Source organism: Acanthochromis polyacanthus, chromosome 2, assembly GCF_021347895.1.
Source record: "Acanthochromis polyacanthus isolate Apoly-LR-REF ecotype Palm Island chromosome 2, KAUST_Apoly_ChrSc, whole genome shotgun sequence".
Classification (NCBI taxonomy): Eukaryota; Metazoa; Chordata; class Actinopteri; family Pomacentridae; genus Acanthochromis; species Acanthochromis polyacanthus.
The window spans coordinates 28820415-28839033 of NC_067114.1; the positions used below are offsets into that span (position 1 = coordinate 28820415).

An 18619-nucleotide genomic window follows, 5' to 3' on the forward strand; every position below is an offset into this window, starting at 1 on the left:
TTTGTCTCCGTATTTCTGTTGTGAAAATTTACAGTCTCATCACTAAAAATGCTCAAACTAGCAGCTGTCAAATTCTATTACAAAAAACAACAGGTTAAAGACCAGGCTTTGATACGGGCTTCATTACTCAGCCTCATAGTTGTGGATGGAACATGACATGAACAAGTTGAAACCTTTCTCTTGTTTGCTCGTGGGTAAAAGTGAAACAGCAGAAAAAAAGCTTTGGGTCATGATAGAAACTGGAAGTCAGAGGAAAGCAGTTAAACACAGCGCTTAACACGGTAAGGGATCAGAATCACAACTCAAAGTAACTTTACAAAGAAACAGTGAGAGTTTTGACGGGGTTTTTTTTGCATGGAACAGAGAAAACACTGGACTTTTGAAATATTTTGTTTCTACTGGGAGCTGACATTGTTGAGAGAAAATAGTTAATGACTGTAAATGCCTGAAATTGAATTGTGAGAACACAAAGTTTCAGAGCAAAGTTTCAATTTTATGATATTCCAATCATTTTCAAACAAATTCAATTTCAAACCACACTGATCAGATTCAGTTTTCAACACAGAACAAATTAAAATATTGTGATCTCAATTTCGTCTTTTCCATGCATTCTTTTAAGTTGATCAACTCAAATAAGTCAGATTTGATTGAAATGACATGTTTCTGACCATAATCATGTTCTTATATCGTCCCCTGTGACAGTTCTAAACACCTAAAGTTTATTGTAGGTTCACTGCGCGGTTTTTCTTCCCCCCGGCATGGGAGAAGCCTGGGCCCCAAGTCGACACATGTAAAGAAGAAAAAGCCCTTAAAAGAAAACAAGCCTTGATAAACTGTAGCCTAAATTACTCCCAACATGGATCTACAACAGCACCTGGCTCTGCATTTGCATGTGAATGGCAGGCAGCACCTCAAGCTACTGCGTAAACACTCCTTATCTCTACAGCTTTACGCACAGCAGGTTGGTTGGTGAAGTCTTTATCTGCTCTGCTGAGGATCGTTTTTATGTTAATTCTTCAATATATGTCGAGGAAGTTAAAAAAGAGGACTTTAAACTAAGTCTCGCCAACTGTTTATGTGCTCTGGTGCCTGCCCGAGAAGAGGCTTACTGGAGGTTTTTGCGGGGAGAAGAAGGGAGCCAGACAGGCGACAGTCAGCGCTGTCTTGGCCTCAGGGCAGAGGCAGGGAGCGAGCAGGCGAGCCAATGAGAAGGAGACATCCACTCCTCTCTGTCCTGCCCGGCTTGGCTCAGCTCGGCGCGCCCTGTAATTAGGAGCTCTAGTTGGGTTGGGCGCCGCCACGGTGGACAGCCTGGCTGCTGCGTCAAGGGAGTTTGGGAACGCCAGCTCCAGACTGCGCGTGAATTTCTGAGCACTCCTGCTTCAGAGGTCAGAGCAGACACCAGAAAGACTTTTTCTTCAAAATAAAAAGCAACCTGAAAATGAACGGGCAGCTTTCACCTGCCTTTGAGGAGAAGAAACCCTCCCTCCCCGTGGCTGGGAGCTCCATCTCGGCAACCAAGGATTCCCCGACGCTGCCGGAGTCCTCCTCCACAGACATGGGCTTCTACAGCAGCCAGAGTGCGCTCCACGGCTCGCAGGATTTCTACTCGGCGCAGCAGTCCTACTCCGCTCAGCACATGAACCCGTACGCGTACCACCACTACAACCTGAACGGGATGGGAGCCGGCGGCGCGTACCCTGTCGGAAAGGCCGAGTACCCTTACCCGCATGCAGCGTACAGAGAGCACGGTGCGTTCAGCAGGGAGGTGCAGTCAACGCTCCAGGACGGTGGTGAGTTAACCTAAACCCAGATCAGATGACTGCCTATACTGGAGAAGTTTGGGTCAATTTAATGACTAAATTCAACCTAAATGTCTCCAAACTGAACACACGGACGCACCGCTGCCTCCCTCTAACTAACAGTGCTGTGTAAGAGCGTCTCCATCTTTTTCCAAAGCCACTTTGACCACCTGAGGCTGATGCATGGCAACAGCTCATGTCTAGCCATACTAACCCAATAATTGTGCATGACTTTTACGCACTGGGGATTTGACGTTATTTTTTATTTTCCAGTTTTTCCCTGAGTCTAAACTCTCTTAACATCTCATCTCATGCATGTTTTGGATCATTAAGCTGTTTCTCTCTAAATTTTGAACTTATAAATCTCCATCATTAGAAAATGAACACTAAGGAGCAAAAAAAAAAAAAAAAAATCACAGTTAACAGACCTGAGACATTAATGCACTAACTTCTTATTCATATAAACACAGCCTGTTTTCCTGATTTAAAACATTAACATATAAAGCTAAAAAGCTATAAAAAAAATGGAGTGGCCAGCAAGTAAAGCTACATGCAAAAATGAACAGTTCAACCATGTTAAAGTGCAGCTGCAGAAGTATTTATTTTTCATTGAAAACAACAAAATTCTTTTATTTTCTTTAGTTTGCAAAAGAGTAAACTTTTTAATAAAAAACAGTAAGAATAGAAGTAAATGAAAGTTTGGGGGGGATGTCAGCAGCGGTACAGATCTATTTGTGAGGTTGTATAAGGATTCACCAACACAGCCAGGTGAAGGGCCCGCCTTCATCGGCATTTTTGTCACAATAAAAGTAAGCTGTCTGTAAACTAACCTGTTTATCATTTTGTTTCAGATTTTTTTTTGTCTGGAAGTTGGAGATCAGCCTAAAGGGCTTTGGATGGAAGCCACGGCTTGTTAGAATCAGCGGCTTTTCAGCTTAACCCATATCTGTCCTCAACAACTAGTTCATTAAGACACAACTGGTTTGTGTTCATTAGATAAACTAAACAGTCGGTGCCAACATAAATAAGCTAACAGCGCAAGCATGATGTTATTTAGGAGTATCAGCGTGTTCCACTGGTGCTCATTCTAAACTCAACACACTCAGATTACAGAGCATCAAGTTCAACATTTTGAACAACCAGCATAATTTTGGTCCTCTGACTTCCCCTTTGAGAGCAGCCAGCGTGCATTCACAAGCATTTGCTTTTGGCTCTGCTCGCAGCTCTCGGTGCAAACTACAGAGGAAGAACAAACTCAACAGACTGGTGTTCTGTTTTTGACATTCCAGTTGGGAGTTGACTCCTGGAAACGGCCCCGGGGGACTTTGGCCCGCAGCCACGCACATCAGGTGTCACGACATGTCAGTCAGCCTCGGCCTTTGACTCATCCGACAAGGACGGTTCCTTATCACGCAAGGCCCGCGGCCACGCCCAGACAAATAAACAAACAAACAATACGTCAATAGGTGTAGCGTTTCATTTGCAATCAATATTTCATAAAAGAAAACAGCAATCAAATGAAACTGGGTATCTAATGTGAAAAAATGAATAAAATAACAAATATTCAAAGAGATCACAGTGAAAACTTCATGCTGCTACTTTGAGAACAAATTGTTAAGTTTTCATACGCTCTTTGAGTAACTTAATTACAAAACATAAATTTCTAAACGCTGTTTCGATCCCTCACTGAAATTCTGATTTCTACATATAAAGGATTTAGTTTCTTTTAATGTGTGTTTATATACAAAGTCCAAAATACTGAACTCAAGCTTTAAAACAGTCACTGTAGTTTCATGGTGTAAAATAATCCCAGAAAAATACAAAGTACAGTATTTATATGTAACGTTGAGAGTCTTTTTTTCAAACGCACACACATAAAAAGCGATTTAAATGTTTGTTATTTATATTTTTCATGAATTGTACTTGTTTTGAACAGCTGAAGTCAGATTTGTTCAGTATAAATGAAAAGATGTAAATAGTCAGCCACACTTAAAATAAGTAAATCAGTATAAACGTGTAGAAATGTTCTGGTTTTTGGGCTATGAAGGATATAAACAACAAATGTGTTGATCAAATGTCAACAAATATATTTAAGACAGATTGGTTGTGTATTTATGGAAAAACAAAAAATAAATCAATCAGATGCAGGAATAGCAGCACGAATGGGGAGCGATGTATACAAGCAGGCCTCCAGGCGACATCAAAGACACCTATAAATCTCTGTCTCCCTCCCCAGCTGTGGGAGACACTCTGACCAAAATTATAAGTTCAGAGTGCTGGCGGAATTTCTTTGAAATTTCGGGGTTGCAGCAGCCACGGCTATTTTTGTGCTACAACTTCTCTGCACAGAGCTGCCCTGGAGAGAACTAATACAAGTTCATGGGATTGTTTCAAGAGAGAAAAGTGTGAGAAGTCTCACACAGGTTGTTTAACATTTCACACGATCAAAGGGAAGGAAGGTGGCAGTGATGGGAGGCTGTCACTCCAAGCAACAATGTTACATAATTTCTCCTGTTTCCTCTCTAAAGTGAAAGAAGAACCAGACGTGGAAGTTCGGATGGTCAACGGGAAGCCCAAGAAGGTGCGCAAGCCCCGGACCATCTACTCCAGCTACCAGCTGGCCGTCCTGCAGAGGAGGTTCCAGTCGGCCCAGTACCTGGCCCTGCCGGAGAGGGCCGAGCTCGCCGCTCAGCTGGGCCTCACACAGACACAGGTGAGGCAGCAGGAAGCAACCGGGGCAGCTCGCTAAAGAGCAGAGAGTGTTTCTGAAGGAACTATGACGGTGTAAACGGTGAAAATGGGCCTTAAAATGCATCTGAGGATAGATAGATAGACAGACAGACAGACAGACAGACAGACAGACAGACAGATAGATAATCTGTAGTTGAAGTTGAAGTGCTGAAAGGATCAGACGCATCATTTAAAGTGGAATCAATTAAACCATCAAATATTTTAAATTTCAGCCTTCAGTTTGCCGTAAACTAAAATTTAAACATCGAGGCCCTTGATTATACTCCCACACGTACACTAGCAGTCAAAAGTTTGGACACACCTTCTCATTTAATGTTTATTTTTTATTTTCATGACTATTTACATCATGGATTCTCACTAAAGGCATGGAAACTATGAACGAACACGTATGAATTTATGTAGCAAACAAAAAAGTGTGAAATAAGTCTTAACATGTTTTATATTTTAGATTGAATCATAGAAGGATTGAATTTGAATTAAAAATTCCCAATAATGACTCAGAATTTGTCCAAATAACTTGTAAAACAAGTTGAAAGTAGTCCAAAATGACTGGAAACCGGTTCAAAGCTACTCAGAATTTCCCAAAACGTGTTAAAAATTTGTACAAAATCAGTCAAAATATGTACAAAATTTGTTAAATCCTTTTGTAAATGACCCAAAAGAAGTCCCGCATAACTCCAAACAAGTTTAAAAAAAAATCCCAATTTTTCTCAAAATAGTCAAATCTTTCCCAAAGAACTGAAAATTGTCAATCATGACTCAAAATCTGTCTAAAATAACTTGGTAATAAATTGAAATTTGCCCATAATTGTAGTAACTGGCTTTCAATTTTTCGATAATGAATTGACATTAATGTTCAGTGACTTGAAATGTCCTAAATTACTCAAGAATCATCCAAAGTGACTCAAACTTTATTCATTAGGAGGAAATATTTGTCCACAATGGCTTGAAACCTGTTCAAAATACTCAAAACCTCTGAAAACAAGTTAAAAATGGTCCAAAATCTGTTAAATCTTGTCTCAAACGACTCAAAAGAAGTCCCAGATAACCCTGAACAAGTCCCAAGAAACTCAAAGTTTGTTAAAAATGATTCAGTTTGAGTTAAAAATTGCCAATAAAGTCTCACACAGGTCTGTTTCTGTTCTGTGAGGTTCTTTGAGTACTGCTTTGCACACTCGCAGCATTCTCTCCATGAGCTTCACGAGCTAGTCACCTGAAATGGTTCTCTAACAGTCTTGAAGGAGTTCTAGAGATGCTGAGCATTTGTTGATCCTTCTACCTTCACTCTGAGGTCCATCTCATCCCAAACCATCTGGTGCTGACTGGGCGTGAATGTGCACATATCTAGTTGGCGTTTTTACTTTCTACTCCACTTGAAGTCTGTTTGGAGGCCTCTGTTCCATACAGGAGCAGCAGGTAGACATCTGTGCATCCTACACATGCACAGTTCAGCTGAGCATGCTCACTGTGGAGCTAGTAGTGTAGCCGCGGATGCAAATTTTGGTCTGCATGCAGATATCTGCAGAGATGCCTCTCGCAATCTTGGAAAGATGAGAGAAGTTTCGTCATGTGGTACTCAGAAAGCTAAGGCTAAGCTAAAAACAGTGAAGTGTAAAGCCAGTGTTGTACTCTCTAATCGTGACATGAACTGCTGTGCGACTGAGCTGCAAATGCAACCGTGCGTACATGCTCGGCTGTAGTGTGCATGGGTGGAATACGTAAGAACGCTCTACTGTAGGGCTGCAACTAACGACGCGTTGACGAGTCGTCTGAACACGATACGTCATCAAAAGCAGAAGTGAGCGCGCAATACAACAGAAATCACCATCCGACCGGAGCGCGGAACACGGACGGACATCGGCGCTGCATCGTGCATGTATTATGTATGCACGATGCAGCGCGGATGTCCGCGTTTAGATACAGCTGTATAGTAAACGCTGACATCCATGTTTACGATATAACTCGGACATCCGCGCTGCATCGTGCATACATAATACATGTACGATGCAGCGCCGACGTCCATCTGTGTTCCGCGCTCCGGTCAGAAGGTGATTTCTGTTGCATTGCGCGCTCACTTCCGCTTTTGATGACGTATCGTGCTCAGACGACTCGTCGACGCATCGTTACTTGCAGCCCTACTCTACTGTGCATGTGTTGGAAAAGTAGTGTATTAACAATGACTACACATCCATTAGTGTCTGTATAATCGATCTTAAAAGCAACAGAAGCACCAGCAAGGATGACAGTAATGTGAATTTTAACTGAAGCTGAATTCTCAGAGGTGGTTTACAGTTTTTTTCGATTGCTAACACGCATTGGTCGAGACTGAAGGCACATGTTCAAAACTCTTAACTCAGTCTGCAAAACAGAAGTCCATGTTCCCCAAACTACAAATCACTTTCCATTGCTTTCACACAAAATGCATTCAGAGACCACAGTCACCAAAATTCATGAACTCTTCTCAGTTTCTAGTTCACCACCTGCAGAACACTAGACTTTTGCAGCACAGTTTTCAAATGCTAACACACTGTGTTCAAAACAGTTAAAAACACAATCAGAAGAGAATGATGGGGGGGGAAACAGGTTGAATTTCTGTTGCAGCCACATTGAAATTTATTGAAAATCATTTCAAAATATTGAAAACAAGAGCAATCCGAGATTTCTGACCTCCGCCAAGGGAAGATGATACGAAGTTGGAAAATCTAAATCCGGATCCAGAATCCAGATCCTTATCTGGATCAACACAAAATTTGAATGGAGTCTTCCCTGGGCCAAGATCCACCTCTGGTGAAAATTTCATGAAGATCCGACAAGTAGTTTCCGATAAATCCTGTCCACAGACGCACACAGACAGACAAATAAATAACGGACCCGATCGCATAACCTCCTTGGCGGAGGTAATTAAAATAAATGAAAAGATTAGATAATTCCAAACACAGCAGAGTGTAGTTGTCAGCTGAAACCCGATTCAGGTGATCTGTGTTTGGCCTCATCAGAAACCATAAAAAGGAGACACTCAGAAAGGTTCTACCCACAATGCATCTCCAGAGAAGACATCAGATGTAATGGATGGAAACATGAGGCCAAATGCAGACGACAGGTTCTGAATGTTACAGTTTACATGTGTTGTTGGTTTTTGACTTTTATCTCTTGATTTCTATTCTGCCCTCTGAATTCTGAGATTCTACATTTTATTTTTGTTTACAGTAAACTTTATTTTTTGTCAGGTCCCAAAGTACCGATGCAAACGCACAGAGAAAATACGTCAGTGTTGCTGGAGTAAACTGCTGCATTCCTGATTCATTCTTGTTGCGAAATATTACAATAATTTAGAACACTGAAAGTGCAAAGATCTTATTTTATAATAAAATACAGATTTATCTTCAAAGAAATCATTGAAACTTGAAAGATCTCAATTTATTTCATGTACTGCTCTCTGTTGTTGTTGGTATTTTGTAGTTCAGCGTGCTCAGAGTGACAGCGTTTGTTTCCAAAGTGAGACTATTTTCTAGTGCTGTGGTTGAATGAGCTTATTTTGAGACATGTATGAAGTGTTTTGTTGGTGAGAAACAGTTTTGGGGATGAGATTTACTGTTTAGCTGAGATGCGTGATGGAAATGCAGGCTGTGTGAAGAGTTTTGAACATGAGACTTCAGTTTGGACCAATGCTTGTTAGCAATTGAAAAAAACTGTAATTGCACTCAAAATAGTGTCAGATGATCTGCAAGATTACAAAATTTAGTTTGGATATTTGTGCTGTAAGCCGAAAAGTAAAAATAAGCTGTTGTCAGTTAATGTTAAAAGGCTAAAAGTAGGTGTATGTGTGCATGAACTGAACTGAGAAAGGTGTAGTTACTATAAGTAATGCCACATCAGCCTCTAATAAGATAAATAAATCTTTGTAAAATCAGAGTAAAAAGCAGTAGAACACTAATAGATGTGTGTGAATGTCAGAAGTTCGTTGGCAGAGCTGTGAGTTGTTACTGTTGCATCGGTCTAGATCTCGCCGTCACAACCTTCATGCCATAATGATTTACTGCCGCATGAGTTATCTGAGTGATAAAAGACAAAACTTGAGGCGCAGGTTGTTTTATCACGGCTGCTGTAAATCATTGTTCAGCGTCATGCTTGAGCAACATTCACAAGCTGTAAAAACAAACGCAGCAGTGATTTCATTTGGTTTGGATTACAATGTTTTTTTTGCAGATAACACCATTAAAGGAGCTCTTACACGGCGTTAAATGAGCTGTAAATAGACTGTCTAAATTCAGCTTATGTACAATGACAACAACAAAAAAAGGATGAATATGGTCCCTGTTAGTCCACATCAAGTTACCAAAGCGAAACAACAGGCCTTCATAATGTTGTTTAAAGCTGCACTTGTTGACAACAGATCATGCTAAAAAGACTAGGGCTGCAGCTAACGAAGCCTCGAGCAATCGTCTGAGCACGATACGTCATCAAAAGTGGAAGTGAGCGCGCAATGCAACAGAAATCACCATCCGACCGGAGCGCGGAACACAGACGGACGTCGGCACTGCATCGTGCATGTATTATGTATGCACGATGCAGCACGGATGTCCGCGTTTAGATACAGCTGTAAAGTAAACGCTGACATCCGTGTTTACGATACATCACGGATGTCCGTGCTGTATCGTGCATACACAATACATGCACGATGTCCGTGTTCCGCGCTCCGGTCGGACGCTGATTTCTGTTGCATTGCGCGCTCACTTCCGCTTTTAAAGACGTATCGTGCTCAGACTCGAGGCTTCGTTAGCTGCAGCCCTAAAAAAGACAACACTGAATCTGAATCTCTATCCCTAAACCTAAACAAAAAAAACCCAACAAAAACAATAGATTGACTAGAAAAATGAAGAGAATATTTGGCTGAACTGCAGGCTGTGTTCACAGAGCAGAGAGACGAGTACAGAAAGAAACTAAAGCTCTAAGTCCGGGGCGTCCAAACTTTTTGCAAAGAGAAAGTTGGAAATGTTTCGGGACCAACCATCCACCCTGACATTCTTTGAACCATCAACATCAAATATAAACTAAGTGTTTAATGATGGAATACTTTGCATGTCTTCACATACAACACATTTAAATCTGAAGTTTTTACCCAAATCGCTCTACTTTTCCAAATTGATACCACATGGAATGAAGAAAAAGTTTGACTAGAAAATAAACTTTCAGGAAGATTAAACAGATGTACACTCATTTGAAACATTCCATATTTCTCTATTAAATGCTCGCTGTAAACTTCTAAATTCAAAAAATGTGAACAGGAAAATACCACCAACAGTTCCTGCAATAATCAAAGAAATCTCACTTTTATTAGTTATTTATTTATTATTTATTGAACTTTTATGTATGTGAGCTTTACTTGTAGCTTTATTTTGGGGTTTTTTCTGTATTATGTCCTGTTTGTTTTAGATGCTTTCTGTTGTTTTATTTGACTTTTAGCTGCCTGGATCTTTGGTGTGATGTCGTCTCTCTAATTCTTTAATTCTCAAATTTTTTGACTTTTAATTTTAACCCCCAATCGTATTCTTTCATTTTCAAACTGCCACATTCCCCTGTTTGATTTGAGTGCTAATCGAGCTAATTATTCATTGAATTTATCATCATTTTTACAATTTATTTTAACTGCCCGCTCTGACTTGTCTCCTATATCTTTCCTGATTGACTGTGTTGCACAGTTTAACTGCCAACGCACTTTGTGAACACTGTTCTTAAGGCTGCTATATAAATAAAACTATCATTATTATTATTTCCTGCTGATGATATATGTCATTATAAATGTTTAATGCTGCACAAAAGTGAATTCTCTGTACTTGTAGCCATGACTGTGCCATTTCTATAGCTACACTATCGTTCAAAAGTCTGGGGTCATCCAGACAATTTCATATTTTCCATGAAAACTCCCACTTTTATTCATGTGCTAACAGAACTGCACAAGGGTTTTCTACTCATCAATGAGCCCTTCAGCACCATTAGCTAACATGATTGGACAGTAGCAAAAAAGTCCAGGAACTGCTTAAATATGGTTACAATATGTCCAGGTGGTCTTTACTGGTTGTTTTGTTGCCCCCAAGTGGCCAAAAACCCATTAAGCTGCTTCAACATTTCGTCCTCCTCTTCCATTCAGGTCAAAATTTGGTTCCAGAACCGTCGCTCAAAGTTCAAGAAGCTCTACAAGAACGGAGAGTTTCCACTCGGGGACATTCCTCTTGAACACAGTCCAGATGCCAGCGACTCCATGGCCTGCAACTCTCCTCCATCCCCGAGTGTGTGGGAAAACAACAGCAACAACAACGACAGCAACAACAGCAGCAGCAACAACAACAACAACAACAACGCAAACAGCAGCAGCAGCGTCAAGAATACTGCGATGCTGGATCCTACCAGCAGGGGGCAGGCTCCCTATCCGCCTCCAGTGGAGTCCTCGCCCGCCTTCATGGGGGAGTACACGCACCAGAACTGGTACGAGCAGCAGGGTGTGCATTTAGGCCTGCCGCAGTCGAGCCAGACGCACCATGCAACGCCGAGCGCACCGTCGGCCACACAGAGCATGGGAGCCGTCTACTGATGACAAACACGGGACTCTCCGCGGCGTTTCCACCGGAGCCCTGAGCTCTAACTCCAGGTGATGATTCGGAGCTCTGCTGTGACCAGAAACACCTGACAGAGATCATCAGACACGAGTCATGACTGTAAAAAACCTGACACACATGTTGTAAAACAGGCTGCAGATGTGGATTGAAAACAAATGTCGTCCTCAGTTACCCTCGCTGCTCCCAAGTTGAACTCATAACTACGCAGAGGTGACTGAAGTGGGTTTTTCCACTGCTGAGACTGATAATGATACTTTTATGTGAAATCACTGATAACAGATGATATTTTGTATATTTAATGTTTGAATTCTGACCGTATTTATTCCAAAAAAACATAGAATTATTTAGTTCTTCTTTTAAAATGTTCACTAAAAGCGCCTCTGACATGAAAACTGAATACTACTGAAAGTCTCCCGCCAACGTTAGCAGTGCAAAACGTTAGAAGACATCAGCCCAACGGAGGAGACAGATTCTGTAGTCTTGCAGTAGAAGTTACAAAATACGTATCCATATTTATTTAATTCAAATTCAAGTTCCACTGAGGAAAGGAGGACAGTTGCCTGTTTTGGAGGTTTGATGCCGGATTAAGCCACTGTTTAGCTATTTATGTTGCACAGATAAAACAAAGTGCTTTCAACCAAAGAATTTAGACTAATATTACAAATTTACTCAACTAATAGAGTTCTGCTAGGTTCTTCTGGTTAAGACCCTACAATGTTAAAGATTCTGTAGTCTTGCAGTAGAATTTAAAAAATACATATCCATTTTTAGTTAATTAAAATTCACTTTCCACTGGGGAAGAACGCTGAGCAACACTAGCAAACAGGTGGTTTTAGTTTTCTTTTAGTAGCAGCTGGAGCAGGTAAAAGTAGAATTGTTTGTGCAAGAGAACAGATCAAGGTTGTATTCTTGGCTTAGAGGTAAGGCTGGGATTAGAAATGGAATTTATAAACTTTGGATGGAGCCACGCTGGCTGTGTTTCCCTGCTTGCAGTCTTTGTGCTAAGCTAAGCTAAGCAAAGCTAAATGGTGTTCAAACCTTTCACAAAAATCCTCCCATCTTTGCTTTTGGTCACATTAGCTGCTACTAGCATAAACGCCTGCCAAACTGTTAGTAGTTTAGTTGCATTATGGGTAATGTAGTCGAATGCAAGGAGTGAAAAGGACAAATCTCATGTTCTGCAGCATTACAGCATAATTTTAAACATTTTTCTTAATGGAACAAACTCTGTTATAGGTATGCAATGCTGAAACTATTGATAACTGGAGACTTTTATATAGAAAACTGCATTTAAGTTAAATTTCAAAACATGCAACTGACAAGTCAGTGATGTCAGAATTCTTCCTAATGTCTGCATTCGAAGCAGTTTGGTCATAGAATAGCGTTGCTTTTTAACAGACTACTAAGTAAGGAAAAGATGGTTTTTGCCTTGCTGACATGTTTCAACTACATCTGCAGTCTTCATCACAGCGTCATCTCTGACGAAGACTTCTGAGGAAGACTGTAGGCATAGTCGAAACATGTCAGCAAGGCAAAAACCATCTTTTCCTTACTTAGTTGTCGGTTAAAAATAGCACCACTCTAAAGTAAGAAACAACAAAATGAACATAATCCAAGTTTTGGTCATTTTTTGACGTGAAGGACAAAAAGAAGTATGGAAGGAAACCAACACAGCTGTCCTGTTTAGGTTAATTATCTCCAGCGTTGGAGGCTGAACAGTTAATCGATCTACTGAGCAAATCTAACTGTTGTGTCCATGGTTTTACAAACTCATGCCATCCGCGTTGTGATGGTATCCCATGTTGCAATGTTCCATAAGGATATTAGTTACATCCTCCAATATTATCTTCCGTAGATATTTGCAGGTTCGAGCATCAGTTTGTAATTGAGCCTGATGATACGATATGTGACCAAAAGTTAGGCGAAATGCATCAAACAGGAGACTCACAAGACTTTATTCTGTTAATCCTCCAAGAATTAAAGTCTGGCGACATTGAGGGCCAAGCATGAGTCTGCATTCTACAGTTTCCATAATGCACCTTTCAATCGAACTCATTTCCTGCTACTTTGAATCCCTCCCTGATGCCTTCTGGTATATATTTGGAAGATAAACTGATAACATCAACAGAGTTATTTCCTCACTCAACAAAGCTTCTCCAGGAACCATTATACAATTCTCAGCAGTTCTCCTCATGGCTTTAAACTGTTCGAGTGGCCCTTTAATTCCAGCTCGGAGACTCTACAAGAGCTCGATAAAGGAACCGTCAAGAGCAAAGTCGGCGAGTTGGTGCTAAAACATTTGAAAGTTGTACATAGATCTATTTTAGTAACACATGTGCTGTACTCAGGTTTCTTATTTATAGTATAGATATAAAGTAGCACAGCTGTTTGTGCCTTTTGGAAATGAGTACAAAAAAAACTAATAAAATGTATTTTATGTATTTCAACCGGCTTCTAATTCCTGCTCGTGTTTACGTGTAAATGCAGCACAGAAAACACGCAGACAAAGGCGTTGTGCTGACGCTGCTTCCCTGGCGTGCCTGGTCCACAGTGAGTCAGACAGCAGATACAGGTTGCACCCATCCACACTGTATATTTTACACACACATGCAGAGTGGCGTGTAAAGGAGGTTGTGGGAGGTGACGGCACTGCAGACACTCTGGAGTCTCTGGATGCTAATAACACACCGCTGACACTGAGAGACGGGCGTACGCTGCTTTCATGTGGCTCACAGTTGAAAAAGGGGAGGAGAGATGTGTGTGTGTATGTGTGTGTGTGTGTGTGTTTGTGTGTGTGTGTCTATGACAAACAAGCTGCTCGCCAAGCTCTCAACCAACCAAACCCACAGGTTAGCCGACAGAAAGAGGGCGTGACGAGGTAGGCACACTTTCAAACAATGTTACTGGGGCTTTAGAATGCCTAACATATTCCTTTGTGTCCTTGGAGGAAATTTCATAACGCGGCTCGGCGTTTTGGGGAACCATGTTGGTGAGAGTTTGATGAGAAGGTTGACATTACACGGTCAAATGATAAATATAACGCTGGCAATTGGCACAAAAAATCAGTCGGCTGCTGCAACTGGAAATCTTTCTGTGGATCTTCCACTGACAATATGTGACAGTCTGTGCTGTTGTCAATGCTAGTTGTTTTTTTTTTTGTCCATTTATTGTTACTAAATATCTAATGTGCACAGACTAACATAAGTACATGTAGCTATTTTGGTTGTTTGGGTGACATCTGTTTAAAATAATGATATTGAAGCGTCTATATTTATGTAACTAAAATCAAGTTATTCAACTATCTGCACTCATATTTCAGTTACTGAGTAGAGAGTCAATGTCACTGATGAAAAAAATTGCAGAAAAATGTTTCAATTTTAGTAACCCGATCCGACTTTTACACTAAAATAATATCCAGCTGCGACAGATTCAGCCGTGAAATGTGTGATTTATCTGCAGCTTTACCCCGTGTGTGACAACTGAAAAAGGTGCACTCATTTAACGACAGATTGGGAGGAATTCTGTCTCCATGTAGGGGACCATTCATAATTAAAAGTATTTATGAAGTTAGTGTTGTTATTCCTCATGCAGAGCTGCAAACAGCTTTCTTCCTCACGTGGATCCTGCAGCAGGTATTTAATAAACTCAGAGGAAAGACTCCTACAAACAACCGGAAGAAATAAACTTCAGCTCCAGTTGATGCTTTATCAAAACCTGGATTACATTTATTATTATTATTCTTAAAATCTAACCTGTCTTCATCACCTGTTAAGTTTTTAAAATCATTTCTCTGTGTAATTGTTGTGAAACTGAAAAACAAAATGATTGAGGCAAAAGCCAATACACATAAAGGCCTCAATCCTCCTGACAGAACTTCACAAAATTTTCTTTTTTTGTAACATTATTTAATTTTGGGACATTTCAGATTTTATTTAAGTGCAGTTGAGGAGAGACTAGAAAGGCGTGGAGTAGAGAAGAGGACTAACATGCAGCAAATCATGACAGAAATCGATATTGATCCATGGCCACTACAGATCAACTGGTTCAGCCACTGAGTAGCCACCATCTCCAACATTTTATATTTGTCTTTCCAAAATCAATGAAGTGCAGATGGTAATACTCTGATATGAAAGTTTGCCCTCTAGTGGTTGCAGACAGGTTCTTTTCTCTTGTTTCATTCTCAAGTGGTTTCTCATGACTTTATTATATAAGTTCTGCCTTTATCCTGCAATAAAGAGCACCTGGAAAGTAGCACAGACTAAAAGACTTTAAAGTAAAAATGGCTGTCCTAGTCCTAGATTTTAGCTTAAAAAACAGACAAATATTAAAATAAAGTCCATCAAAAAGTGTTGTGTGGTAAAAAGTGACTTATGCATGCTACAGTATGTCATGTTCAGCTGAATCCACAGACGTGCCGGTGGTGGAAATGAAAGCACAGATCCACTAAGACTCCGTCCATGTTTGCTGAGGCTCCTACCTTCCTGTGCTGAGCCCTCAGCTTCCAGGTGTCAGAGAAGAATGCATCCCAACATCACAGGAAGACAGACGGTGAGGGCAGACAGGGGCTTGTAGCGACCTGTGGCTGGTTCTCCACAGTGGGAAAAAAAAAAAACCTTCTCACTAAAGCCATTGTGGGTTTCTGACTGACAGATTACAGTTTTAACAAACCATCAGCAGCTAATACCCATGCAACCAAAGACAAACACACCAATTGGAGTTGTGTAGCTTTTTTTTACATTCATGAACAGTCAGGGTGTTTCCTCATATCACAAGAAAGTGAATGCCTTATCACCTCCAGCGTCGTAACAGCACGATCCGAAGGTGAGCTGAGGTGACAGTTTTATATCTGTGCTCTTTGGCATTCGTGATCGGGCCGGGGAGGGTGAGACGAGGTGATGACATCAGCCGCCGAGAGCTGAGCTGAGAGAAAAACTCAGCAGCGGAAAGAAAGTTTATAAGAGCGTCATGAAAGACTGGGAGCTGACGTTACTTTCCTTTCCCTGCCTCCAGGTATAATGCAAACGCCTCACTTGGACCGATATGTGGTTTTCAGAGCCGATACTAAAGTCAGCTCCTGTAGGGGATATTTTCTGCCAATAAGAATCATGTCTGATTTGAGGATCTCTTAAAATTACCTCAACTGGCATGTAGACCTTTGTGAGGCACCCAAAAACTCTGACAAATGTAAAGATTGAAGCCAGCCCACACAATCAGATCACAGTCATATCTGAAATGCAGTGAAATCCTCCACATATACTCCAACCAGCACAACTTAAATTCCTCATAACATTCACAGACTATAGGTTAACTGTAGGTTAATGAGGTTCATATGAAAAAGCTTTAGATCTAGCTGAACAACTAAAACCTGTCTAATTTTTCTATAGGAACTGTAGAATCAAGACTTTCAAGCAAGATCTGAAGAAAGTCTGGAGTCTACAGTCCTGCGTTTGTAGCCAACAGCTAAAGCAAAGTGGTTCATTTGATCTAAATGGTCATATTTGCTAAAATGAGAAAAAATCTGCACAAAGTCTTCTCCAGAACATCCAAAAGATTCTCAGTGGGGCTGAGGTCTGGACTCTATGGAGGACAATCCATGTCATGCTCCCTGATCCACTCATTCTCAATGTGAGCCCCATGAATCCTGGATTCATCATTTTGGAGCATGAAGAAAACCTCCATTGATGGAAAGACCTGGTTGTTCAGTATCTTCAGGTATCAGCTGACCTCATTCTTTGGGAACATAACGTTGGTGAACCTGACCAACAGATCATAACCCTAACCCCCACAGGCTGGTAGACACTAGCCATGATGAGTTCATCACTTCATCCACCTCTCTTCTCACCCTGATGCCCCCATCACTCTGGAACGGTAAATCTGGACTCATCAGACCACATGACCTTCTTCCATAACTCCAGAGTCCAATCGTTATGCTACCTAGCAAATTAGCCTCACTGATCAGTGGTTTTCTTATGGCTACAGTTGTTTATTCCAAATCCTTTGAGTTCTCTTCATGTGGAAATGCTCCTACTTTCACTATTAAACAGCCCTGAGTTCTACTGTTGGTTTCCTACCATCATCTAAGAGTTTGTTCCTGAAGATGATGGTTCTCCACTATCCTTCAGGTTTTAATGATGCATTGGACGGTTCTTAACCTGATTTTAGTCGTTTCATCTCCGTAGTTGTTTTCTTTGCTTGATGCAGGCCAATAATTTGACCCTTCCAAGACAGATTAGCATCCTTTCCATGAGCACAGGATATGTCTTCCAACATGGTTGTTTAAGAAATGAGAAGCTCCTCACTGCATCAGCCAGGGTTAAAGAAGTTATTGTCATCATTGTAGTAATTATCCAATGGAAAGATCTTACCTATTTGCTCAGTTAAATCCAGGGAAAGACTTTTTTGGGCCAGGCAGTGTAGAATAGACTGCATTGTGGCACTGTTTGCAGAACGTGTAAAAAGAGAAATGTGAAAAAATTAAAACTTCCGTCCGTATTCATGACTTTTTCTGAAAACACCAATGAAAGACTCCTAGTGCTGGGCTATGCCTGCTAATAAAGAGAGAAGAGAAGATTTCAACACGGGCTAAGTGGACATATGCAGGTGAGTTAAAAGACAACATGACTGACTATTATCGGCCAAATATCGGTATAATTCTGATTCACTGTGCATTATATAAACCTTGATGTGTGCAGACACAATGTGATGGCTCTCTCTCTCTCACACACACACACACTCACACACACACACACACACACACACACACACACACACGCAGGCTCAGCTCTGCAGTATCTCAGTTTCACTTAAAAACTAAGCGTGTATGTGTTTTTGCGCCGCATGGGTCAAGTTTAACAAGCAAATATAAAGTGACCCCTGCTGTTTATGACTTGTTTTAATTGTGTTTTTTTCCTCCACTCTCTCTCTTTCTGTCTCATTCATGCCTCGCTCTCTCTGCTTTCTACTCTTTAGGGGGTCAGATGCTGTCATCTGCCCAGTAGCAACGTCTTTCGGTTTAATGGTTCTTACATTTTTTGTCCTCACACAAACTCGTGAGTTGTGCTCTTCTATTTCCCTCTCATCTTGCACTTACTTCATGTTTACTTTTCTAGCTAACCCTCGAATAGTATTTCTCATGTCTCCTCTCATCTTTATCCTTCTCAGTATAAGAAAGTGTAGCTGCAGAAACACAATGTTTGACCATTGTGGATCGGTTTGTGTCTTTGCATCTGACACTTATTACAGGATTAAGTCAAATAATACGCCTTGCTGTGGACTGAGATGACAGGCGAATGTGCTCTTGCTTGTCTCCACGTTGGGACACAAAAAACTTTTTTCTAGAAATAGACACAATCCATAAAAAGAGGAGATGAATACATCATAACATAAAACCAGTGTGCGGCTCATGGGCCGTATTTAAGACCACTGAGGGACCCACTGTAAACGATAGAGCCA

General features: G+C 40.9%; 1 protein-coding gene across 1 annotated transcript; it reads left to right on the forward strand.

The window, feature by feature from the left end:
• Positions 1-1307: 1307 nt before the first annotated feature.
• Positions 1308-12531, forward strand: LOC110957420 (homeobox protein Dlx3b-like). The gene is made up of 3 exons (XM_022203416.2): positions 1308-1793; positions 4331-4515; positions 10702-12531. The coding sequence occupies exons 1-3, from the start codon at positions 1442-1444 to the stop codon at positions 11140-11142; spliced, it is 978 nt and encodes a 325-aa protein (XP_022059108.1). The 5' UTR covers positions 1308-1441; the 3' UTR covers positions 11143-12531.
• Positions 12532-18619: the final 6088 nt, after the last annotated feature.